The sequence below is a fragment of the Triturus cristatus genome, chromosome 2_1 (assembly GCF_964204655.1).
Source record: "Triturus cristatus chromosome 2_1, aTriCri1.1, whole genome shotgun sequence".
Classification (NCBI taxonomy): domain Eukaryota; kingdom Metazoa; phylum Chordata; class Amphibia; order Caudata; family Salamandridae; genus Triturus; species Triturus cristatus.
The window spans coordinates 36861986-36888443 of record NC_140581.1 but is presented as its reverse complement, the minus strand read 5'-3'; the positions used below and the strand labels follow the sequence as shown (position 1 = coordinate 36888443).

At 49.3% G+C, this 26458-nt stretch overlaps 1 protein-coding gene across 1 annotated transcript in view; it reads left to right on the top strand.

Moving 5' to 3' along the window:
• LOC146863666 (long-chain-fatty-acid--CoA ligase ACSBG2-like) overlaps positions 1-26458 on the top strand; it is a 386688-nt gene that overhangs the window by 74361 nt on the left and 285869 nt on the right. Inside the window, exon 3 of the mRNA XM_085627762.1 lies at positions 23412-23620. Within this exon, the coding sequence (XP_085483888.1) occupies positions 23539-23620 (82 nt within the window). The 5' untranslated portion in view covers positions 23412-23538. The remainder of the gene's footprint in view (positions 1-23411; positions 23621-26458) is intronic.

Sequence of the window (26458 nt, the reverse complement as noted above, 5' to 3'; positions counted from 1 at the left end):
CAGGCTAAGGCAAACACCCAGACTGAGAGAGGCCACAAGGCTACGAGGCTGAGCAAAACCCTCCTCAGGGACCATCAGGCTGGCCGCCCAAACCAGAGGGGAAGGCTGCAATGGGTTCCGCCTCACGACAGGCTTACAATCAGGGCCGGCTTTCACACTGGTGGCCCCCTGTGCAACAATGTCTGTTGGCTCCCCCACAATGACCACCTGTGACATGGATTCCCTCACTAGCACCCTTTAATAGTGCCCCTCAAGTCTCCATAACCACTGTCTCTCAGATTCATTTACTTTTATAGCGCCACTCATACCAGTGTAAGGTATCAGAGCACTTTACACCAGACACACATTACACAGAGAACATCAATCATGTGTGTGTAAATCAGTGTATAGGAAATATTACATTAGACAGGACTACAAGGTGTAATGTTGGAGTGATATGTCATTGATACTGGTAGGCAACATAGTTTAAGTGTCCTTATTCTGGAAAAGCACACATTCAGAATTTAAAACGTTACATAATTGTTAGGGGTTCTCTTTAATAATAGGAATTGTTTTCAACAGAAATGAACCATTTTCACAAGATTAGGATGATAAAAGACTGGGCACAAAAAATATAGCTCTAACATATACCTTGCAGTTTGCGTGCGGCTTTTTGATGACAGTTAATAGCTCAAAGTTCTATAGTAGGATTTTGATTTATAAAGGACAAGTTGCAAAAGGAGCTCTGTTACAGAAGCAGTACCCTTCTGACCTATTCACATTATATGCACTTTGTTATCTGCATGGTGCACGTTCTTAGCAGCAGGCATCTTAACCCTCTGCGCTACCTTAGGATGAGTCAAAACTTCCACTAGACAAAGCTCCAGACTCTTCCCAGGAAGACGATTCATCACCAGAGTTATCTTGACGTTTTATTGATGCCTGGAAATTACTGGAGGCCAGGAACTTGCCAGCAGGTGCTTCTAAAATGATAATATACTTGCGGAAATGACGCCCGCCCCAAGATAGCGCCCGGTGCGATGGCACCAATCTCACCACCCTAGTGCCGGCCCTGCTCTGAATGGTGGCCATGTGTCGGCGCGCGGTTGAGAGGAACCATCCAGCTGCGCCCCGGGCCACTGTAGTCCTGGCTGGGTGTGCGGGCGTGAGCAGTCCGCGGCAGAGGGCCCATCCAGCCAGGAACGCTGCGCCCCGGGCCACTGTAGTCCTGGCTGGGTGTGCGGGCGTGAGCAGTCCGCGGCAGAGGGCCCATCCAGCCGGGAGCGCTGCGCCCCGGGCCACTGTAGTCCTGGCTGAGTGTGCGGGCGTGAGCAGCCCTGGCAGAGGGCCCATCCAGCCGGGAGCGCTGCGCCCCGGGCCACTGTAGTCCTGGCTGGGTGTGCGGGCGTGAGCAGCCCGCGGCAGAGGGCCCATCCTGCCGGGAGCGCTGCGCCCCGGGCCACTGTAGTCCTGGCTGGGTGTGCGGGCGTGAGCAGCCCGCGGCAGAGGGCCATGTTGAGGCACTTGGGTGGCTCATCTCAGTCACTCTGGCTGCGTCTCTGTCGCCGTGTTTGGCCTCCGGTCCGCTGGAAACTACGGCAAGGACGCATAACCCCTGTAGTGTCCTGCGAGACACGTTCTAGTGTCCCGCAGGAAGTTGCACTTCCAGCCACTCCCTTGAGGGCTGGACACACTGCACCCGACACCCATCCATCACGGGTGTCACTAGTGACGTGGCCCCGCCAATAAAAAGGCCCGGGTGCACGTGCTCGTGGCCAGTTACTACGGTATTCCTCCTGGGGTCTGTGTCCTTCATTTCCGTGATGGGGGCCCTGGGCCCAACACCACATTGGCGACGAGGCGGGTCGCTCACCCCGAGTGCCTGCTGCTCTGCTTCATCGTCCCTCGTGGGGAGGGAATAGGCCCGACAGGCGGCAACCCCCCTGTCGTGCCAGTGTTGGCCACCGGCGCATGCGGAGAAAATAAGCACCTCGTGCCACCCGACTGCCGCCCCCACCCCCTAGGACCCGGAGGATCGTCGTAGCCCGCGGAGAGGCAGAGGCTCACACAGGACTGCTTGCCAGCACGTCGGCGGAGACTGCGCCAAGAGGGAAGGAGGAGGTCACCCAGTGCTCGACCCAGCACCTCAGGTGCCCACATTCTGCCGCTGCCGTGGCCTGTCTGCAAGAGGTCAGTGGCAACAACGGAAACACAAGGAGGCACCACGGCTAGCGCCGCGCAGGAGTCAGCCGTGTTGGTGGACCCTCAAAGCCCCCCTGCCCTAATGCGCCCACCCTCCGCTCCTTCACCGGAAGACGAGGAACGCTGTCCAGACATGGCACAATAAGCCTGGTCCCTGCACCGGTAAAAGCACGCTATCGGACACTCACCTCAGCGGCCCCCCCCCCCTAAAGGGCGGACAGAAGGTAATACCGCGCCGCGACCTAGAGGGATGAGAGCGCTCTGAATCACGGCCTCCCTGCAGCGCCCTGAATCACGGCCTCCCTGCAGCGCCCTGAATCACGGCCTCCCGGCAGCGCCCTGAATCACGGCCTCCCGGCAGTGATCTGAATCACGGCCTCCCCGCAGCGCTCTGAGTCACGGCCTCCCTGCAGCCGCATACATGAGGCTACCGCGGCACTCCTAACAGCGAGTCAACGCATTGCAGCCCGGGAAATGGAAGGGATCGGTGCCCAGCGGGACCGGCCCGGTCAGAACACCAGGAAAAGTATATTTTCCCTGCACATACCCCCAGATACCTGCCGCACCAATTGCGCTGCTCCAGCCAGCCAAGGCGTCCTCTGTACAGCGCATACTGCATGAAGAGTCCTGTCACCTGTCTCCACGGTGCCCGTGGAACCACAGGAGCGGCGGCAGGTGAAAGACTGCCACGCCTGCATCCTCTAGCAGACAAAGACGACACTGCACTGAGACCTGCAAAATCCAGAAAAGACTGCCAGGACCTGTGCAGCGAGGCACTGCACTGCCACCCAGCAGCCACAAGTGGTACTGCAGCCGCCCCAGATAAGCACTTGAGGAAAGACACAGCCTGCAGTGCAAAACCATAGCAAGAAGACCCAGGCCCATGCATCCACCCCCAGGCCTAGGAACAAGTCTGAGCGGTGTGAATGCCTCAGACACTCCCACAAGCATAGAGTGCAACCCACTTCACCCTAATGCCAAGCGAACCTCACAGTGCTCCCAGCTCCCACACTGTAGCCACAGACAGCAGGCAGTCCCTGCAAGAACCCCGTTCCACTGGCTACCAACCAACACAAGTGTACCCAACCTCAGCAAACAGGGAAGCTGGCATCCTGAGGGACAGTACCAATCACTGAAAACAGAAGCCAGACAGGGGAGAGCGTTCTGCGAAGGCTGGGGCCCACCCACATTGCACACGGCCCACACCAGTGTCATTATCCCAGCGTGGGCTCACAATGGCGGCAAGCCGACCCGGCACCAGGACAGATAGCCAGCGGTGCCCCCCATGAGCGGCGGGCACGTAGCCAAGCAGGCCGGAGGAGAGGCCCTGACACTCCCCCACCCTGTTCGAAGTAGCAGGATCAGCAATAGGAGAGTGTAGGGTGATCCTAGCAGGAGGACTTGCACCAGTGCATTCAACGAGCGGTCCAGCGCACTGGCTGCCCACCGCGACCGACGTCAGCAGACCAGTGACAAGGGTAGCTGCACTGTACCCTATAGACCAGCTGCACCAGAGCACCTTGCAACGTCCTGCTAATCAATCAGCAACAGCAGTCAACAGATCCCAGAGTGTGCATTACCACCACAAGGAAGACCGCCTGCCCACCCCCAGTTGCTGAGATGGCACCAGGCGCAGCAAGACATGCCCTCAGAAAAGAATGCCTAGGAAAGTGGCCCTCTACACCCTGCAAGTGAGCGCAGAAAGGACACCTTCGAAGACAGTAAGGTCTCCAGGTAGCCGCCACACTCAAGAGCCCCAAGGTGCCCCGAGCTGCACCAGCACAAACCAGCACCACATCTGCAAGAGCACAGCCTGCTACCTCTGCAAAGTATAGGGAGAAACTGACAAACCCTGCCAAGAGCTGCCAGTAGTGTGGAGCTACACCCAGACAACCACCAACAAGAGTGGTCAGCGAGCCAAAACAGCAACGTCTCACAGGAGCTGCCCCCAGAAAGCTCGAAGCTCCTCCAGTCCAATCAAGCTGCGTGCAAACCTCGCACTGCTACTGGCACCGCTTCCCCAGGGTCAAGGCGATCACAGCCGCAAAAGGAGGCAAGTGTGACTGTACAGGCGAAGTGGCAGTGAGGTGAACGTGGCCAGTGGCCCAGTGCCTCCTCCGGCTATAAGGCGCCAGCGACCATCTGCAAGCTGCCCCGACACTGTGAGATCAAACCTAGCATTCCCAGCGATGCGCAGCCTGGTGCCCGATGATAAGGAGTAAGGCGCGCACACAAACCAGGCAACCTAGCGCCACCCAACGCCACCACCAGTGAAGAGGCTGCATCACCCACCCCACTTGTGAACAGGCACAACCGCCAACCACACCACTGGCACCCCAAGTGCCAGAGGGAGGCGTCCAAGAACGAGACATCTCCACAACGAAACACAGCTGAGCGCAGCACAGAGAGCGACCATGTCCCCACTGCACCAGCGAAGCCCCGCAGAGGGCCGAAAGCAACACAGGGTCCTCCTCAACACAGCCTCAAGATGGAGTCGGCGGTGACCCACGGCAGGCAAGGAAGGAGTCTCACACTCCACGTGGCGGCCGCCACAGCAACAGGCGCTCCAACGCCAGCGACACGCGACTGGACGTCACGTCGCCTCGAGGTCCAAGCGCAACGCCCTCGAAGAAAGAAGAGTGACAGCCCTGTCACCCTGAAAAACCGGAAGACACAGCTAGACTGAATAGACCGGAAAAAGGAGAAGACCGGGGACTCACAGCAAGCCAAGAACTCACCCTGACACATCTGACAGCCACCAAGGCGGACAACCAACCCTGGACACAGCCTCACAAGAGAACCGAACGTAAGCCGCAGCAGTCGCAAACCGCGTCTCTCCACAACGCGTCTTCAGGTGAACGGCCATTCCCCAAGCGTCGGCTGTCCAAGTCAAGTGGCATCCCTGCTCCTGTCCGCAGATGCCATGGGTGAAGATCTGCCCTGAGTGTCTGTCCTCACACCGCCTCAAGATGGAGTCGGCAGTGGCCCCCAAGCCAGGCAAGAGAGGGTCAACACACTCCACGTGTTAAGCCGCCATGGACACTCAACATCAGCAAGGCGGAGGCACGTGGCTGCCCAGGTCCATCCTAACATCCGAACTCTCCCAGCAAGTCACCAACACCTGTCATTCCGATCACCACATAGCTGGTAGCCATCACCACGCCAATCATCAGCACATGCGTCAAACACCACTTCCCGAGTACCGATGGACCGGAGTCCGAAACCGTTGCCACACAAGCCGACTAAAGGGAACCAGCAACCACCTGTGAACTGGGCCTACACCGGAACCGCGGCAGCGAGTGCAAGTCTTGACCAACAATCATCCACCCGTGAGGGTTGTGCGTGCGACCAAGCAACGGCTCCTCGGCGGTCCTGCAGCTACCACCAGATGGCACCCAAGCTCCAGTGCAGCCTTCCTATAGTCCCGCAGCAACCCCTATGACGGGCCTCCCCAGGCGGGAGAGCGAGAAGAGACATTGCCCCACCAACAGGGTACCGGTCACAGCCACGCGGTTCCACAGGGACAGTCGGTCCAGCAACACCTCTGTGAACTCTCATGTTAGACTCCATCCATGGTCATGACGCAGCCCACCAAAAGAACTGTTAGATCTCACCACAGACCATCACCGACGTCAGCCAAGAGGAAGCCATGCAAGACACTTCATTGTCAGCGAATGGACGGTATGCAGCGGACGTCTCCAAGCCAGCGGTCGTGCCCTGAGTCCCTCAGGTTAAATTACGAGTGCCCGCGGAGAAGGTTCTGCTGCAAGCCAAGGTCACCAGCCCTCGTCTGATGTCGTCCTGCCACCTGACTCGAGAAAGCTGATGGACCCTGTGGTATTTCATCAACTGTGTTTTTCCCCACAGGTTGGACTTGACTCCTTGTTTTGTCCTTCAATAAAGTTGGGGAGGAATGTAGTGTCCTGCGAGACACGTTCTAGTGTCCCGCAGGAAGTTGCACTTCCAGACACTCCCTTGAGGGCTGGACACACTGCACCCGACACCCATCCATCACGGGTGTCACGAGTGACGTGGCCCCGCCAATAAAAAGGCCCGGGTGCACGTGCTCGTGGCCAGTTACTACGGTATTCCTCCTGGGGTCTGTGTCCTTCATTTCCATGATGGGGGCCCTGGGCCCAACACCACAACCCCTTGAAGCCGGGCAGGCGTGAGTGCCGGGCAGGCGTGGACTCGGCGTCGACGCGGCTGGACTCAGGTGGGTGGTTAGCCCTCGTCGCCAGTGTGGAGTCCCAGTGCGGCCTGTAAATAAACACACCGAGACAAAGGTGTTGCGTACTCGCGTGCTTCGTGCCCACTCCAGTCATGGGCCCCGCCTTTACTTTATATATTCCTCATTGCGTCATGCCGAGGCAAACCATAAGTTGTGATGGGGTGGGTAAATGTTCCCGAACACCCCCGGTCCCACTTTACCAGTGGAACATTACAAATTCCAAACCGGGTCTTAGTCATGTGAGTGGAGTCCAGTAATGTGTGCCCTTCTTGGACAACAAGAGGAAATCACAACGCCAGCCACGTGAACAGTTCAGCATCCATTCCTGCACCAGAGTCCATACAAAAGACCCTCCCGAGTTGTTTTACAGCTCTGTAGTAGCAATGTAGTGCTGTGACCTCATAGGGGTGTGGTGGAAGGCGGTGGTATGTAGTACTGGCTAACAGCAGGATGAAAGGTACTACCACTCACTCTGGGGGGCTAACAATAGGATGAGCGAAACTACCACTCACTCTGGGGGGCTAACTACAAGATAAAAGGCGCTACCACTCACTCTGGGGGGCTAACAAAAGGATTAAAGGAACTGCAAATCACTCTGCAGGGCTAACAACAGGATGAAAGGAACTACCACTTACTCTGGGGGGCTAACAACAGGATGAAAAGAACTACCACTCACTCTCAGGGGCTAACAACAGGGTGAAAGGAACTACCACCCACTCAGGGGGTCACAACAGGATGAAAAGAACTACCTCTCACTCTGGGGGGCTAACACCAGGATGAAAAGAACTACCACATACTCTGGGGGGCTAACACCAGGATGAAAGGAACTACCACTCACTATAGGCTAACAACAGGATAAAAATAACTACCACTCACTCTAGGGGCTCACAACAGCATGAATATAACTACCACTCACTCTGGGGGGCTAACAACAGGATAAAAATAAGTACCTTTCATTTAGGGGGCCTAACAACAGGATAAAAGGAACTACCACTCAGTCTGGAAGGCTAACAACAGGATGACAATAACTACCACTCATTCTGGGGGGCTAACAACAGGATGAAAGGAACTACCACTCACTCTGGGGCTCACAACAGGACGAAATGAACTACCACTCACTCTCAGGGGCTAACAACAGGATGAAAGGAACTACCACTTACTCTGGGGGGCTAACAACAGGCTGAAAAGAACTACCACTCACTCTCAGGGGCTAACAACAAGGTGAAAGAAACTACCACCCACTCAGGGGGTCACAACAGGATGAAAAGAACTACCTCTCACTCTGGGGGGCTAACACCAGGATGAAAAGAACTAACACATACTCTGGGGGGCTAACACCAGGATGAAAGGAACTACCACTCACTATAGGCTAACAACAGGATAAAAATAACTACCACTCACTCTGGGGGCTCACAACAGCATGAATATAACTACCACTCACTCTGGGGGGCTAACAACAGGATGAAAATAAGTACCTTTCATTTAGGGGGCCTAACAACAGGATAAAAGGAACTACCACTCAGTCTGGAAGGCTAACAACAGGATGAAAATAACTACCACTCATTCTGGGGGGCTAACAACAGGATGAAAGGAACTACCACTCACTCTGGGGCTCACAACAGGACGAAATGAACTACCACTCACTCTCAGGGGCTAACAACAGGATGAAAGGAACTACCACTCAGTCTGGAGGGCTAACAACAGGATGAAAGTAATTACCACTCACTCTGGGGGGCTAAAAACAGGATGAAAATAACTACCACTCACTCTGGGGGCTAACAACAGGATGAAAAGAAGTACCTCTCTTTTGGGGGGGCTTAACAACAGGATAAAAGGAACTACCACTCAGTCTGGAAGGCTAACAACAGGATGAAAATAACTACCACTCATTCTGGGGGGCTAACAACAGGATGAAAGGAACTACCACTCACTCTGGGGGCTCACAACAGCACGAAGGGAACTACCACTCACTCTCAGGGGCTAACAACAGGATGAAAGGAACTACCACTCAGTCTGGAGGGCTAACAACAGGATGAAAGTAACTACCACTCACTCTGGGGGGCTAACAACAGGATGAAAATAACTACCACTCACTCTGGGGGCTAACAACAGGATGAAAATAACTACTACTCACTCTGGGGGCTCACAACAGGATGAAAATAGCTACCACTCACTCTGGGGGCTAACAACAGGATGAAAAGAAGTACCTCTCATTTGGGGGGGGCTAACAACAGGATAAAAGGAACTACCATTCAGTCTAGAAGGCTAACAACTGGATGAAAAGAACTACCACTCATTCTGGGGGGCTAACAACAGGATGAAAGGAACTACCACTCACTCTGGGGGCTCACAACAGGACGAAAGGAACTAAGACTCACTCTCAGGGGCTAACAACAAGATGAAAGGAACTACCATTCAGTCTGGAGGGCTAACAACAGGATGAAAGTAACTACCACTCACTCTGGGGGGCTAACAACAGGATGAAAATAACTACCACTCACTCTGGGGGCTAATAACAGGATGAATGGAACTACTACTTACTCTGGGGGCTAACAACAGGATGAAAAGAACTACTACTCACTCTGGGGGCTACCAACAGAATGAAAGGAACTACCACTTAGTCTGGAGGGCCAATAACAGGACGAAAAGTACTACTTCTCACTCTGGGAGGCTAACAACAGGCTGAAAGGAACTATCACTCACTCTGGCACGCTAACAATAAGATAAAAGGACCTACCACTCACTCTGGGGGGCTAACAACAGGACAAAAGGAACTACCACTCACTTTGGGAGCTAACAACAGGATAAAGGGAACTACCACTAACTCTGGGAGCCTAACAACAGAATGAAAGGAACTATCACTCACTCTGGGGGATAATAACAGGATGAAAAGAAATACCACTCACTCCCGGGGGCTAACATTCCTTGCCTCCTGTGAGAGCTTTGAGCCAGAACCCCGTTCCAGTGAAACCTACAAGGTACAATATAATGATGTGCTACACCCAGCACCCCTTACTGCTATTCCCCATGATCACACCCAGATCAACCCAGAAATTGGCATAGCATTCACATGGCACATAGACCCAACCTTGTGCACATCCGACTAACTACACACACACCCTCCAGGACACACATTTCAATTAATATTCATTAACCCTCGCTCTGTCGTAGGTCTCACACCAGATACTGCAGACCTCATCACCTCTTATAAGCTTGATGCCCTCTGTATCACAGAAACATGGTTCACCTCCAAATATTTGCACATCGCCATCAACTCCACGTCTGACTCCAACAGCCTTCTAAACAACTTCAACAATTTTTTGTAACGCTATCTGAACACTCACACCCCAACTACAAGACACAAGTGAAAGCCAAAGTCTTCAGCACCCCCGTGTTCCAAAGACCTTGCTGATAATAAACAATCTATCCACTGTTATGAAAGAAAACGGAAGAAAAAGAAAACCTCCAAGGACTTCTTGATAGTGTTGTATCTCCACGCAACTTGTACACCACACATTAAGTAGCATACCATCACCATCAATGAAGCCACAAACCATAGCAGACAGCTGTTCAAGACAATCAAACATGGCATCAAACACCTGCCAGACTCACCTATTCTGCACTCCACAGAAAAGTCAAATCCCATTAATCTCTTCTTCAGTGACAAATACAGAAGATCCAGCAACACATCAACCATCCAAGCCTGATTTATCTCTCATGCCCATCTCCTCCCATAGAATCGAGCACTGGTCAGCCTTCAGAGCCCTGTCTCTCCTAGATGTAGTTGACATACTCAACTCCCTCAAAGCCACTTTTCATGAAGATTATGTCTTAACATCACCCTTTATCAAAGCTCTCTCTGGGGATGCTCTCTTAACCCTACTTACCAGAGTCAAGGCCTCCCTCGCTCAAGGCATCTTCCCAGAAGCTCTCAAAACTGTCCATATCCTCCCACTCCTAAAGAAACCTACGCTACATCTAGATTACATCCCCAACTACTGTCCCATCACTCAACTTCCATTCCTTGGCAAGATCATTTAAAAGCAGTCTATGTTCAACTCCAAGATCACAGCAGCGCTAATCACCTCCTGCATGATTACCAGTTTGGCTTTAGACACCTACTACAGTATGGAGACCACTACCTTCCACATCGTGGACGATGCCTTCATCAGCACTGATGAGGATGACCCCTGCCTCCTGATGTTACTGGAGCTCACAGCTGACCTCAACACAGTCAACCACCCCACCCTCATATGCACCCAAGAGTCATGAATGAGATTCAGAAAAGTCTTTCACTGGTTCTCTGCCTACTTTTCCAGTTTGTGCATAGGAGCACCCCTAGGTCGTACAAGATCCCCATCACCTATTGAGTCACCCAGTGTTTCATACTATATTCTGTCATCTTCAACCTTAACATGGAACAGCTTGGTGTTCTACACAGCGACAAGAGCATCAAGATTCACCAATATGCCGATGGTACACAACTCTACTTAAAAGTTTCCACTGTTTCAGACATCCAATTCCCCACGCACCACTTGCACATCATCCAGACCTGGATGTCCAGCGCATACCTGAAGCTCCACCCAACACAGACAGGAATCCTGTTTTTTGCAAAGAACAACAAGATACAGTACAAACCGGGCTCCATGACATGAACCTTGACAGCCATGCCTTCAAACTCTCACACATACCAAGTCACTTGTATTCACTGTGGACACCAATCTCACTCTTAAGGAACACATTCCCAAAACAAGTCAGGGATGGCCCAGTACCAGCTCTCTCTCCTGAAGAAAGTCAAGCTGCTTCATCCAGAAAGTGAGTTCAGAATTGCTGTTGTAGTCTCGCATTTGAATGTTGATAATGCCTTGCTCTATAGACTCTCAGATTCCACACTGGGACCACTCAGGTGCATCCAACCACCCCATCCACAACCCATCTTCCTCTGCAACTACTCCTTGACTTTGTGCTTGACTTTCACTTTGTGCAGTGCTCCACAGCCTTTTGGTGAGGTTTCTGCTATAAAAATACCACATACATACATACATACATACATACAGTCAGCATGCTGCACCTGTGAAGAAAGAAAGGAAGCAACAAAAGAGGTGCCTGTGTGCTGGATTAGGACTGATCATTGCTGAAACCACAACTCATGGTATTCTCCCAAAATAATGATATGGGATAGGATATATTAGTTATGACTATTGTTTTTTCTTAGGTATATAATATAATTTTCAAAATAATGTTGTATACATTATTGTTCAATATAGTTGCATGAAAGATCGTTTTTAAAATAATTTTGATATATAATATTTATTGTAATATTCTAATGTATTAGTATTATAATAATATGTGTATTTTGTTTAGTATAGTCAGTCATTTTTAATGAAAAATGATATTAAAAAAATCTTTAGTAATTTGTCATTGAGTAGTGAGGTGTGTTTATTAGAAAATAGTGTGGGAAGAGATTTAATATGTAAAGTATTGTTTTATATTTTTAATTAATTTTATGGTAAATTATTAATAGATCATTTTGTAAATGATTTAATTGATTAATTGCCATTTTAAATATTTGTTTTTTTATTCATTGTTGATTTATCAGTTTATTTAATTGAAAACTACTGCAAATTAAGATTATATTTATTAATTTGTATTGATTTATTGAATAAGTATTCAAACATTAATGTTTCATTTTTAGCATTTTATTAATTTTGGGCAGAGACTAGTGTATTTTTCGATATTTACATTTTTATTTTTCTAAATATAAAATTTGCGGCGTGTATAAAGGCAAGAGCTGCCTTCGTCCTAAAAACAATTACCGAAGCAACTAACATGCCTAAAACTCTTTTTTCTAAAGTCAAGGAATTGGCGGGCGCATATACTACAGCCGCCGCTCCCCCCCTAAGCGCTCAACATTGTCAGGCGTTAGCTTGCTTCTTTACAGAGAAAATTGACAAAATCATCTCAGATATCAATACTAAAATATCTGACGTTGACCCACCCCCTTCATCTAACTCTATCCTGCCTCAATCCACTGCTTTAGGCGGAAACCTGTTGGAATCCTGGCCGAGTCTCTCATTAGAGAATCTCAAAGGAATCCTCAAATCAGTTAAATCTGGCTCTCCTAGGGACCCCATCCCTATTAATATTATAAAAAAACTGGATGACCAGTCCTTGAATATCATAGCCAACCTTCTTAACTTGTCCCTCGACCTTGCCACTGTCCCGGCCTTATGGAAGCACGCTATGGTGACACCCCTCTTGAAAAAACCAAATGCTAACCCAGAAATACTGGCCAATTATAGGCCTATATCTCTGCTTCCTGCTTTTTCAAAGTGCCTCGAGAGACACGTGCACTCCACGTTAGCCATTTTTGCAGAGGAAAACTCCCTACTCCATCCCTCGCAATCTGGTTTCAGGGCTGGTTTCTCGACGGAGACCGCCCTGTTAGGTGTCACTGAAAATATCAGAAAACTTCTTGACCAAGGCCAGACGGTAGCACTTGTGCTATTGGATCTAAGTGCGGCGTTCGATACCATCTCCCACGAAACGCTTATTAGAGAACTGCACACAAATGGTATAAGAGGAAAGGCTCTGGAGTGGATTAAATCCTTCCTGGCAAACAGAACCTTTCAGATCGCATCAGCACAGGCCGAGTCAGACACCTTACCTGCAGATCATGGAGTGCCGCAGGGGTCCATCTTGAGCCCTCTGTTTTTTAACATCTATCTCAAACCTCTGGTAGAACTTGTTGAAAAGCTAGGGCTAACGCTTATGAACTACGCCGATGACACCCAAATCATTTTTTCCTTGTCGAATTCTTGTCCCCACTCCCCGTCGTTACTCAAGGAAGGATTACTAAAAATACTGAACTGGATGACAGCAAACCAGTTAAAACTGAACGGCGACAAGACGGAAATTCTGATTTTGGGAAAAGACAAAGATCTCTGGAACCCCGCGCATTGGCCAGAACAGATGGGCATCCTTCCTACCCCGGTGTCCCATGCTCGAAATCTGGGCTTTGTATTAGACAACGCCTTATCCATGGACAAACAGGCCAGTAAAGTTACTGGTTTGTGTCTCACCATAGCTAGATGGTTGAGGAAAATCCTGTGGATGCTGCCTATGTCAACACAGAAGACCGTAGTCAATGCCCTTATTACATCAAGGCTTGACTACGGCAACATCCTATATTTAGGCGCTAATAAATCTGTCATTGGACGACTACAAGTAGCGCAAAACGCTGCGGTCAGACTCCTGTGTAAGATTCCTAGGAACGCTGGAGTCTCGAACCATCGCCGGGACCTTCATTGGCTCAGGATAGAGAACAGAGTTCGTTTCAAGGCCTTGAACTACATGTTCAAAATAAAAACAGGAGGAGCCCCAAAATACCTCCAATCCCTTGCTTGCCTTTACACGCCAAAGAGAAACCTCCGGTCCCAGACAGCAGCATGCTTCTGTATACCAAGGTTTAAACGTGCAAGATCAGGGGGCAGATCTTTTGCCTACCTTGGACCCTCCTTGTGGAACACGCTTCCACTAGGCATTCGGAAGGAAGATAACTATTATAGCTTTAGAAAGCTTGTAAAGACCTGGCTGTACGAACAATAAACACCTTAAATTCTCCCTCCGTTTCTGTCTCTTGTTCTAGCTGTGTCTAGGCGCCGGGAAACCCTTCTTGGGTAGCTGTTGCGCCCTATAAATTGACAAAAAAAATAAAATAAAAAAAAAAACAAAAAAAAATAAAATAAAATACTTTCATTTTTATATTTTATTTTTATTTTAAGTATACTACAATAGGTTTAATTTGTTTCATATTTAATTAAATGTTTAGGAGTTGTAATTGTAAATCTAAACCCTACAAAGTCCAACACTTTCCCTACTGTCGCTCACATTGGAGTCCAAAACATTCCCCTCTTTTGCTTAAGTTGGAGTGGTAATAGTAAATCTAGCACCTCTAAAGTCCAACACTTTTCCTGCTTTTGTTTATGTCGAAGATGGGGGTAGTAAATTTGACCCCTTCAAAGTCCACGATTTTCACTACTGTTGCTCAGATTTGAATGGGACGAGTGGATCTAACCCCTCCAAAGTCCAACACTTTTCCTACTTTTCCTTATGCTAGAGTGGGGCTAGTATATTTGATCCTCCAAAGTTTAACACTTTCCCTAGTTTTTTTCTTTCGTTTGAGCTGGATTATTAAATCTGACCCCTTTAAAGTCCAACCTTTTCGCTGCTGTTTCTCATGTTGGAGTTAGAATAGTAAATGTAACTAGGTCAAAGTCCAACACTTTTCCTACCATTGTTTGGTTAGGATTGGGGGGCGTGGCTTGACTGAGGATAATGGCGGACGCGTGCGCCGAGATCTCCGCATCAGCCCGCGAGTTATCCTTTAAAATTACATAGCCGGTGCCGATCTATGCTTTCCTGGAACCCTCGGGTGGGGGGGGGGGGCCTGTGTAACAAGGGGTGTGCCCAGGTGCGGATTGCAGATCGCTGATGGTGGGGGTCGGGAGCTGTGACCGGCGATGCGAGGTGTGCACCGAAGGCCGCAACAATGGCGGCGAAGACGAACAGCGCGAACCTTGAGACCTGCCCCAACTGCGGTGGTGAATGTTGAATGGACGACCGCTGCTGCCCCCCTTGAGATCTGTACAGCGGCGAGCGATACGGAGGCACAGGAAGCAGCGGAGACCCTTCCGGTCGCCCCCCCGTGATGCCAGAGCTGCAGCTGAGAATGGGCCAGGGCGCGAGTGGGGCCTGCTGGGTGAGTCCCCTCTCCTCTCGGGCGGGCATAAACGGTGAAGTGCCGAGAACGGCCCTGGAGTGCCACTTAGGTGTGTGATGTTGCGGGTCGGCTCCCCTGGTCCTGGGGGGTCCCCCTGGTTAACACCGCTGGCAAATGAGTTGAAAGGCTGTGCCAGGAAATGGACTGTGATTATCTATGGGGAGCGGCGGGGCACTGAACTGCGTGGAGCACTGCTCGACCGGATCAAAGTGTTCTTGCGAATGCGGCGACGCCTCCCAAGCCCTTCATTGGAGAGCCAGCCTAGGAGGGCGCAGAGGTACGTGGAAGGCTTGTAAGGGGCCTGTGGGAGACTCCCTGATGCAGCGCCACGAGCATCACGAGAGTGGCTAAAGCAGCGAGTAACAGTGGCTGGACCTGGAGCCGTTAAACTGGAGTGGCTCAACCCCTCATGGGGGATCGGAGATTTGACCCCGCAGTCAGTGATTGCTGTTGAAGGACTATGGGGTGGCCCATGATCCCTGCCTAACCTAAGTGACTTGGGTGGAGCGAATGGTGGCTGCTGAGCCACGTGGCATGAAAGGTGCAGCTTCAAGAGGAGTTGAGGTATCCCCCCATGGTCTAAGTGGGCTTGCTGACTGGGTTGTCGTGGAGGAGCCCTCTCGACGGAGCTGAACATTTAAGAGGGGTCGAAGCACCCGTCTGGGGAGGAGATTGTGCGCTGTGAGGTCTTGCCTGGGTGGCGTTGAGTTGCCAAATGGAGGAGACTGTATTGGTGTTACACCTCCTTGGCCTGGTGCGGCATCTTTGACATGGGTAAACCTAGGGGTCGTCAGACCGGGGCCCTCCAGGACCCAGAGGAGAGTGCCCAGGAGCAGTCACAGACTGCTCTGGAAGACCCGGTGCAACAACAACTCAGTAAGATTCCAGAGGTCATAGCGGACACAAAGGCCACCCTCCACCAGGACATTGGTACTGTTACGGTTGGACTTGGCCTGCTGTGGCGGCACAAAAGATCCTGGAGCAGCGGATGGGCACCCTTACGGACAGAGTGAGCTATTTGAAACGCAGGGCTGAAGATGCAGAAGGACGCAACCAGAAAAATAAAGTCAGGGTCCTGGGCCTTCCGGAGGGAACAGAAGGGAGCGACTTGGTATGTTTTTTGGAGCACTGGTTCAAGACTGTGGTAGGACCCGATGGTCTGTCTGCCTTGTACACACTGGAGAGAACTCATAGAGTCCCTGCTAAACTGTTGGCCCCGGGAAGACTGCCGAGGCCCATGGTGGCCCCCCTGCTTCACTACCGTGATAGAGACATACTCCTGCAAAAGGCGAGAGCTATGGGCTCATTCATGGTGGACAACAGCAGGGTCACCCTTTTCCTGGATTTCACGTTGGAGGTACAGAGGGAGCGGGCCTCCTACCTAGAGGGGTCAAGAAAGCACTAAGAGAAGCGGGCCTCCAATACTCTTTGATGTTTTCAGCACGCCTGAGTATCATCCTAGGAGGAAACACTCACTACTTTGAATCCCCGGGGGATGCCTGGGACTTGCTAGAGGCCTATAAAGGCGAGACGCCACATGCGCGGGACAGTGGGGCTGCTGAACACCCACCCAAGAGCTCTCCAATTTGACCCAGACAGCGACCCCGCAGGAGAACCCGGAGGAAACCATCCTCATCTCAGACAGTGCAGGAGAGGGCTGCAGCTTGGCAAGCGGTGGTGGCGATGGGGCAGGACCGGAGCCCTACACCGGAAAGCCAGGCTCGCTCTTCCAGAGAATCATTAGACAATGAAATGGACACCTCCCATAGCGACAGTGCGAAGATGCCAGTGGTCACTCCTAATACAGTGGACGATATTATTTGAACTCACGTGGTAAGATAGAGTGGCTATGATACTTGGAAGGCATTAGACTCTCAGTGATTGTCATAGGCCCCGGGCTATCTTTTTCCATTTAGCACTGATGGTCTACAGACAGCGGACACGCCTTAAGGCAGCTGCGCTCCCCTGTGCCTCTGCCACAGGATTTTGCTATGGTTTGGAGCGGCTCTACAGCGCCACTGGCGAGGTCCAGCGTTTTATACTAGTTATTCAGCATTCACCAAGGGGGTACTGATTTGAGTACGGGCGGGTGTGTCATTCCGATGCACTAATCAAATTACGGACCCAGAAGGCAGGTATGTGGTGGTCACCGGAACACTGGATGGCAGAGACATTGTCTTGGGAAGCATATATGCTCCTAATACAGAGCAGCCTGCCTTCTTTTCACAACTCTCTGGGAAACTGGCGCCACTTCTCACAGGGTCGGTTCTGTTTGGAGGGGATTTTAATTGCATTACTGATATTATCCTGGATCGCTCTCACCCTCCGCTCCCTAATGCACCCATTCATTAGATAACGGAAGTGAGGCGCAATTGGAACGATGGGGGTTGGTAGATTCTTGGAGGGCTCAACATCCTGTAGTCCGAGACTAATCTTTTTCTCTGCCCCGCATGAACTCCATGTTCGTCTTGATGCGATTTTATGTTCACCGGATGTACATGCCGGAGTGCAGGGTAGTGAATACCTCACCAGAACATTGTCAGATCATAATCCTCTCCTATTGCAAGTGCAGTGGTCTTCTGCGAGGCCTAAAATAACCACATGGCGCCTATGTCCTGAAGTTTTAGAAGACCAGGTCTTTCGTGACCATGTGGGTACTAGCATAGCACAATATTTCCAGGAAAACGCTGGCACAGCACTGGTTGAAGACTGTGGTAGCACCCGACGGTCTGTTCGCCTTCTACACACTGGAGAGAGCTCATAGAGTCCCTGCTAAACCGTTGGTCCCGGGAAGACCGCCGAGGTCCGTGGTGGCCCCCCTGCTTCACTACTGTGATAGAGACCTACTCCTGCAAAAGGTGAGAGCTATGGGCTCATTCATGGTGGACAACAGCAGGGTCACCCTTTTCCCGGATTACATGTTGGCGGTACAGAGGAAGCGGGCCTCCTACCTAGAGGTCAAGAAAGCACTGTGAGAAGCGGGCCTCCAATACTCTTTGATGTTCCAAGCTCGCCTGAGTATCATCTTAGAAGGGAACACTCACTTTTTTGAATCCCTGGGGGATGCCTGGGACTGGCTGGAGGCCTATAAAGGTAAGATGCCACAGGCACCGGGCATTGGTGCTGCTGAACGCCCACCTGAGAGTCCTGCAATTCGACCTAGACGGCGACCCCGCAAGAGACCCCGGAGTAAACCATCCTCATCTCAGACGGGCCAGGAGAGGGCTGCAGCTTTGCAAGCGGTGACGGCGATGGGGCAGGGCCGGAGCCCTACACCGGAAAGCGAGGCTGGCTCTTTCAGAGGTTCTGCAGACAATGAAACGGACACCTCCTATAACGACAATATACGAAGATGGCAGTGGTCACTCCTAATACAGTGGACGATATTATTTGAATTCACATGGTAAGATAGAGTGGCTATGATACTTGGAAGGCCATTAGACTCTCAGTGATTGTTATAGGCCCCGGGCTATCTTTTTCCATTGAGCACTGATGTGCTACGGACAGCGGACACGCCTCAAGGCAGCTGCGCACCCCTGTACCTCTGTAACTGGCAGATGATCTTGTATATTTTGCTATGGTTTGGATGGGTACTAGTTTAACTGTCCTGGGGTGGGGGAGTTGGTGGTTTAGTTTACTACAAGGGATTGTTGGGATCAGGCATGTCACTAGGGATGATCTAACTGGAACTCTGTTTGGTTCACAGCGATGGGTACCTCCAGTGATTTAAATGAATGTCATGGAATGCGTGGGGTACGCATACAATATTACGGCGCCATAAAATACATGCATACTTAGTTCGTAGGGGGGTTCAGATTGCACTACTTCAGGAGACTCACATACAAGCGCAGGAAGGAGCGGCTCTACAGCTTCACGGGCGAGGTCCAGCGTTTTATGCTAATTATTCAGCATTCACCAGGGGGGTACTGATTTGAGTACGGGCGGTTGTGCCATTCCGATGCACTAATCAAATTATGGACCCAGAAGGCAGGTATGTGGTGGTCACTGGAACACTGGATGGCAGAGACATTGTCTTGGGAAGCATATATGCTCCTAATACAGAGCAGCCTGCCTTCTTTTCACAACTCTCTGGGAAACTGGTGCCACTTCTCACAGGGTCGGTTCTGTTTGGAGAGGATTTTAATTGCATTACTGATATTGTCCTGGATCGCTCTCACCCTCAGCTCCCTAATGCACCCATTCATAAGATAGCGGAAGGAAGGCGTAATTGGCAGTATCGATGGGGGTTGGTAGATTCTTGGAGGGCTCAACATCCTGGGGTCCGGGACTAATCTTTTTTCTCTTCACTGCATGAACTCCATGTTCATCTTGATGCGATTTTATGTTTACCAGATGTACATGATAGAGGGCAGGGTAGTGAATACCTCACCAGAACATTGTCAGATCATAATCCTCTCCTATTGCGAGTGCAGTGGTCTTGTCTGAGGCCTAAAATAACCACATGGCGCCTATGTCTTGAAGTTTAAGAGGACCAGGTCTTTCGTGGCCACGTGGGTACTAGCATAGCTCAATATTTCCAGGAAAACGCACGTTTGTTTTACTAAACCTAGGGCTATGGTCACAGGATTTCTATGGGGCACAAGTAGAAGGAGGGTGGCGTTGCGTGTCTTTATAAGATTGCGATCAGAGGGGGGCCTAGCAGTGCCTGATTTTGAGGCCTATTACCTAGCAGCTCAATTGCAGTGGCTCACGCAGATGGTTGCAGCTGAGCTCCGAGGGACGGGAGACGAGAGGGATAGTTCCCCGGTGTTCCGAGTTCTCTCCCAAATAGTCCTGAGGTTGCCTGTAAGAGTCCAAGATCTCCGAAGGGACCTTAAAGTAGTGAGGCATTATTGGAATAGGAGTCTGAAACGAGCACGGATTGGAATCCCATACGCACCTGATATCCCCCTGGCCATGTGTGAGACACTAGCTCATGGGGGTACTTGGAGGGGACTAGAGAGTTGAAGAGAGAAGGGTCTGGCCACGGTAGGGGACCCATATGAAGATGGCACTATGCTCCCCTTTAATGACTTGCAGGCCCGATGTGATTTGATCAGGGGGTATTTTTTGCCACACTCAACACTCACTGCGGCTCTCCGTAAACACCGGAAGGGAGGTCTCATTGAACCGCCGACGTCACTGGGGTGTCAATACCTAGTGACGGCAGCAGGAACCTTTAAAGTGGTCACATGCCTATATAGACGCATGACACAGGAAATGTTGACGCCCCTAAATGTACTACGTCACAAGCGAGAGGAAGATGGGGAGGTGGAAATCCCAGAAAAAGCCTGGGCCGATCTTGTGGCACGGGCGTGGACGAGCTCTAGGAATGCTTGATTTCAATTAGTGCACTTTTACATACTACACAGAGCTTACCTCACGCCAGTAAAAATGTATAAATACTTTGACACCCACACGGCAACATGCCCACGCTGTAATCGGGAGGGAACGGTTTTTAGCCATATGTTCTGGGATTGCCCGCACTTAGATACTTATTGGACTGATGTAGTGGCCTTGTTAACTGAGATCACAGACAGGGAATTGGAACTGGCTATTGGGCCATGTCTGCTGCATTGGTCCCCCCAAACGGCTGAAAATAAGATCACCAGCAAATTCATAGATCTGAGCCTTTTCTTGGCTAAACGGGAAATTACTATGCATTGGAAGGCCCAGAGGGGCCCTAGCAGATGGAAGAAGGAATTCATTAAGTGGGTGGAGTGTGATGGAATCGTTAGGCTGCAATTAGCGAAAAGAGCGTGCAGTGAGAGAGCGCTAGAAGCAGCGAAGGCATGGGAAACCTTAGTGGTACCCCTAAAGATCCCGGACAGCGATGATGATGACATTTCCATTGGTGCAATTCCCGAGGTAGCTGATTGGGTAGTCTACCCCTGTGCTTCGTTCGTAATGCCGACGCCAGGCGCTGTATGCAGGGCAACCCCGCCTCCAGAGCAGAATAGATGGCGTATTCTTCTTGGTACATTTGCGAATCTGCCGCGCAATAGACCCAATCCAGTCACCAATATTGACAACGTGTGACAGGCCTGGTGAGAGGGATGGGTGGGGGGTAGTTTTGAGGGGTTAGGATAGATTTAAGATAAATGCCAGTGCCGAACTGATTGCCAACGAGTCTGGCACAGAATGGTATCCTTGGGTGGTGGGTGGAGGAGGGCAATTTCATGTTAGCATAATTGTGATATTTGTAATGGTGACTCTGCTCATCCACTGTATGTATCTTAATAAGTACCTTTGAAGAGTACCTGTGCACAGGCTTGCAAACTTCAATACATTTTGTTAAAAAAAAATGTTTGGTTAGGGTTGTTAATATCTATATTTGTAATCATTAAATTATTCTTCAAAAAATAAATAATTTGTAATTTGCATATGTATTTTAATTTTGTTGGTTATGTATTCATTTTATTTTTAAATTAAAATTGATATATGATGTATGTATTTGTTATTTTTTTATTATTAGTAATTTTACTGTTCAATTCTTTACATATTGCTTTTATTTTTTTAAATGTGTTTGTGTATATGTATATGTACATATGTCTATATAATTTGTATTTTCTATGAATATTTAAACTTTGTTTTTATATTTACTTTTAATATTATTATTTTAAACTTTTTGTAAATAATAACATATAGCTCTATAAATATATTTCGATTTGCTTACCTTTTTTGACAATATTATGGTTTACAACATTTTTTGAGATTTTTGTAGTTTACATAAAAAAGTATGCAAACTCAATATTTTTGTGTTCCGTATTTATGATGTGATATTAGTGTATCGCAATATTTTTGTCGCTGATATATTTTCATACAATGGAGCCACCGACGACCCCATTGCCTCCAGAGATTACACTCGATACCCGATGTTCCAGCAATAAATGGCAGTCAGTTCGGGATCTGCGAGGACCAAAGAATTACCGGCTCCGGGGGGTGATCTCTTCCCTCGTATGGAGCTTATGTTATGTTATGAGGATCAGTAGAGCGTGCTTATCACTCAAGGGTATCCAGGCACTGAGTATGTGGGTAGGCCAATCAGGCTCCAAGTCGACTATCTTTTGCGTTGAGCCGGGTCCTTCTCTAGCGCTTATATCTGCACCAACTGCCCAGTCATGGTCTGCATGGAGCTGCCAAACAGCACCACAGGAAGGCGGTGTTAGGGCCTCACATTGGGGACATCACTAGCGCTATACTCAGGTAAGTCTTGCATCTGGCTTGAAAAACAGCTGCGGTGGGGGTTGTCAGTGACTTGCGTCATGACGAACAGGCCTATGGACACACAAGTCTGCTTATGAACTGACAGTGGAGCCTTCACTGGTGAGTTTATTCTAAGCCTGATATTTTTTGCCTATTGTCCTTGTCGAATCTGTTATGAACCCTCTGACCACGGACATAGACTTTGGATGATATTTAATTTTGGCATAATAATATGTTTATTAATTACTTCTTTGGTGTTATAAAAGGTAAGCACTGGATTGGACAATAATTACTGCATGGTATTTTGTAACTTTTGAGTTCTGAGTCTCTAACCCCACAGTAACTCCCTTTGTAACATTGACTGCTCACCCCGCTACCCTGGGGGTGCAGTGCTGAAGGGGTGTATCTGCATTCCTTTAGAGGGCCACACTAGGGCAGAGGTCTTCAAGGACATTTGTGGTGAGTGATACATTTAGAGTACATTAGACCAGTAACATTGGTCCAAACATGCTAGAATTTTAATGCCCACGTTAAGGGGGATTCTGTGACTGCCCCCAGACATTTTTCATACATTGAGAGCCTAATTATGCAGATGAACACACACTGAGCCAATAACATTGGTCACAGCGCAGTGTGAGTTCAAGAGTTCCTAAAGTTTCTCTTTTTGTTCCTTTATGTCTTCTCGCTCTCTCTTATCCCCCCATTCTTCCTACCATGGATCCATCTGTCTAATTTTTTCAGGGCAGTATGACAGGGGGGACTGCCACAATCTATATCCTAATAAGTCCATCACATGTGACCCCAAGCGAGTCAGCACGCAGGTTCTGAGACAACCCACTCCTCCATGTCTGCGCCCCAAGCTATAACATAAGTGTGTATGTATAACCCTTGCAAACATGGGGTCAACACAAAGACAGACTCCATTGCTGTACTCATGACTTGCCCCTACACATCCACAATGCCCTGCAGCATGCACCTTCTAACTGTTATGCATTTCTTTTCGAACTGCAGGACGTTCCAGACAGACTTGCGCTAAGAACTGAATCTGGTGAGTTTTAGCTGACTCTTGCAAGACTTCAGAACCCTGAGGCGGCCATCTTGGATCTGCAGCCGTAGCAGCACGCTACAGTGACCGACAATGGCGCGTCGCTTGGCAACAAAGGCATCCTGTATGCAGCAGCTTCTCTGCAGGAGCACGTGCTGGGCTTCGAGAAGAACAGGTAGGCAGTAATCCTTTATCGATACGGTGATGCATTCCACCCACACAAATGATCACTACTGCACACTGCAGAGTGAAAGAGTGACAGGGAGACTTGCACCGCAGATCTACAATAAACTAGTGGTTGGCCTCAAAGAGAGAGGGCCTTGGCTGGTGTCTGCAGCATGACTGCTAGATCTGAACCCAAGCATCTGGAAGTCGTGTGCAGCTCAGTTTCTGAGGCATATGAGGCAGATCATTGAGAAAGGAATGAGGCATTATGTTAGATTGCTCAGTTACAGGAAAGCGAAAACTCCATCCCCATATCAAGGGTTAATGGTGGCGTTCTTTAAATATTTATTTTTCTCTTTCAGAAATATGGTTTAAAATATTTAAGTACTATAGACAGAGGGTACATTAGGTGTTGATTCAGACACCTGGATGTAAGCTACAGAAGACGCAGCCACAGAGCTGAGGGTGCCCCTTGCTAACACAACTGCCAAACTACAGGTGGACACATGACAATTGACAAAATATACAGAAGGAGAGTAGATATGCAAGTACTAGAATTGTTAATGGTGTCAAACTTATCTACAGCAGTGTGGGAACACAGCAGAAAGATGGATTTCATACATAGATTCTCAGAGCAGGTTTCTGAAGTGGGTTGTCTTCAATAAAGTTGTGCAGGACTTCAAATAGACCAGGAGTCTTCATTCAATGAGTAGATTTATTGTAGTACACAGGATACACAGGTATACAGGTGTAGAGGGCTCAAGGTGGTTGCTTCAACAGCTGGGGAAGCAATTCCAGCCTCTGTCCCAAACATTCTAAACATGTAATACATAGAATACCTTGACAGGTACAAAGTAACATTCCAACATTTATATGTAAAATACGTGCACTGAGAAATAATGCATAGACACCACAGTTTCCCTTTAAGGCCGTATCCCCAGGAGTGTTTACAGCACCTGGACATTGGAGCTCTTGAGTTGACTGAAACAGGTTCACCGCATGATACTCAAGGAAACAGCAAATCTTTTTCCTCTGCCCCAAACATTGCCCCACATTCTCCTCTACCATTGTGTTTTCTGTAACCTGAAGGACTAAAATACAAAAAGGGGGCAGAAGAGGGAAAGAGGGAAGCAGAGATCCTGGGTTCCAAGAAGGTCCCAGCTCCACAGAGAAGGAAGGCTGCCAACATGTATAGAGTCAGAGATTGATTTGCTGATCTGAGACCCCTGATGAAGGGCCACGCCAACATTTACTGTAGTTTTTCAGTAATATTGTATGGATCTGATAGTTTGAGAAACTGCATCAATAAACACGTGAATCGACTCTAACTTGATATCATGTGAGCAGCATTTGAGGCAATATTGGAGATGATCCTGGTTTTACCAATTCTACTCCTAAAAAGGTAGATTGCGTGCTGTGCGAAGTAAGAGACAGGGTCATGTTTAACATTGTATTACGCAGCGCAGAGAGTCACCTTGCTGCGCTGCATGATACGGAAAGGGCAGGAATGGCCAGTACTTAACATTGTACAGCGCATTACTGCCCTTTCCAGCGCTGGCAATAATGTGCTGCCTAGGGCCAACGCAGGCACTTGCACCATGTTAGCAGGGTTGTTTTTATGCAGGAAGATGCCCCTTCCAGCAAATAAACAACATGGCGGCAGTGTGTCTGCGCTGGTCTATTTTTGCACCAGCGCTAAGGGAACACAGAGATGGAACCTATTCTTGTGAAATCGGCGCATCCCTTGCTTTTAAAAATGTCAGAGCGCAGCACTGCCAAATTTGGCACAGCTGTGCGCTTCAAAATGTTTTTGAAAGATGTCCCATTGTTTTTCCTGGGTGTGGAAGCACACCTTTCCTGGAGGTTCTGCAATATCTTGTTGATGCATACCGTGAGAAACGTTTACTTTTGCTCCTCAGCTTGTCTATGGGCCAATCGCAATAAAAACAACCAATCGCATACATTTATCTGCCTCACCACGGTGTAGAGCACCCTTCAAAATATGATGAACCACAACCCCCTCCACCACACTCATCTCACACCACCCACCCACCTACAGTGTTCACATCTGCTCTGACGCTGCAGCAAGCTCCCCTCTGCCCCTCTCTCTTTCTTCCTCTTTCTCCCTCTTTCTGTCTCTCTCGCTCTTCCTCACTTGCTAAAAACCATGACTTCAACAAACATATCTTGCCCTCTCTTTCATCTCCTTTCCTTTATTTGGTCCCCTGTGAAATTGCTGCAAATGCCATCTATTCTAAAAAGCAGCCTCGGATGGAGAGAAAAAAAGGTTCTTAATATGAAACAAAAAAAAAACTAAATAACAATACAGAGTGGTCTCAAAATGACTAGATTGGTTTCATTGACAACCACACACATTAGCGCCACTTTACAGAGTTTGCCAGTGAAGCGCTACTACATTGTTGTGCATCATTCTTGAAGGTACAGCAATAACCGGTTGATGCTTGGAGTGGAAAACGTTTAATGTGATCCTTATCAGCGGTTTTCCTTATTATAGTTCCTAAAATATGTACCGCGGCTCTGTGTTCAGGGATGTGGTCTTTTTAAACCATACTGCTTACGTTTCGTCAAGATAAACGCAATGGGCATCGAAACAGGTCTCTTCCGGGCCCTGTAGTCTTAACTTAACCTTGTGGGATGCAGCATTTGAGATTATTCCAAGAATGGGCCTGTGTAGGAAGAGACTTAGGGGTCCATAACAATGGCGGGCAGGCTTTTTCCACACGCCACCGTGACGGTACACAGGGACCGACCACCAGGGTTGTGTTGGTCCCACTATTGCAATTAGGGTGCGACCGCCACCCTGGCGGGCGCATCCCGCATATATTAC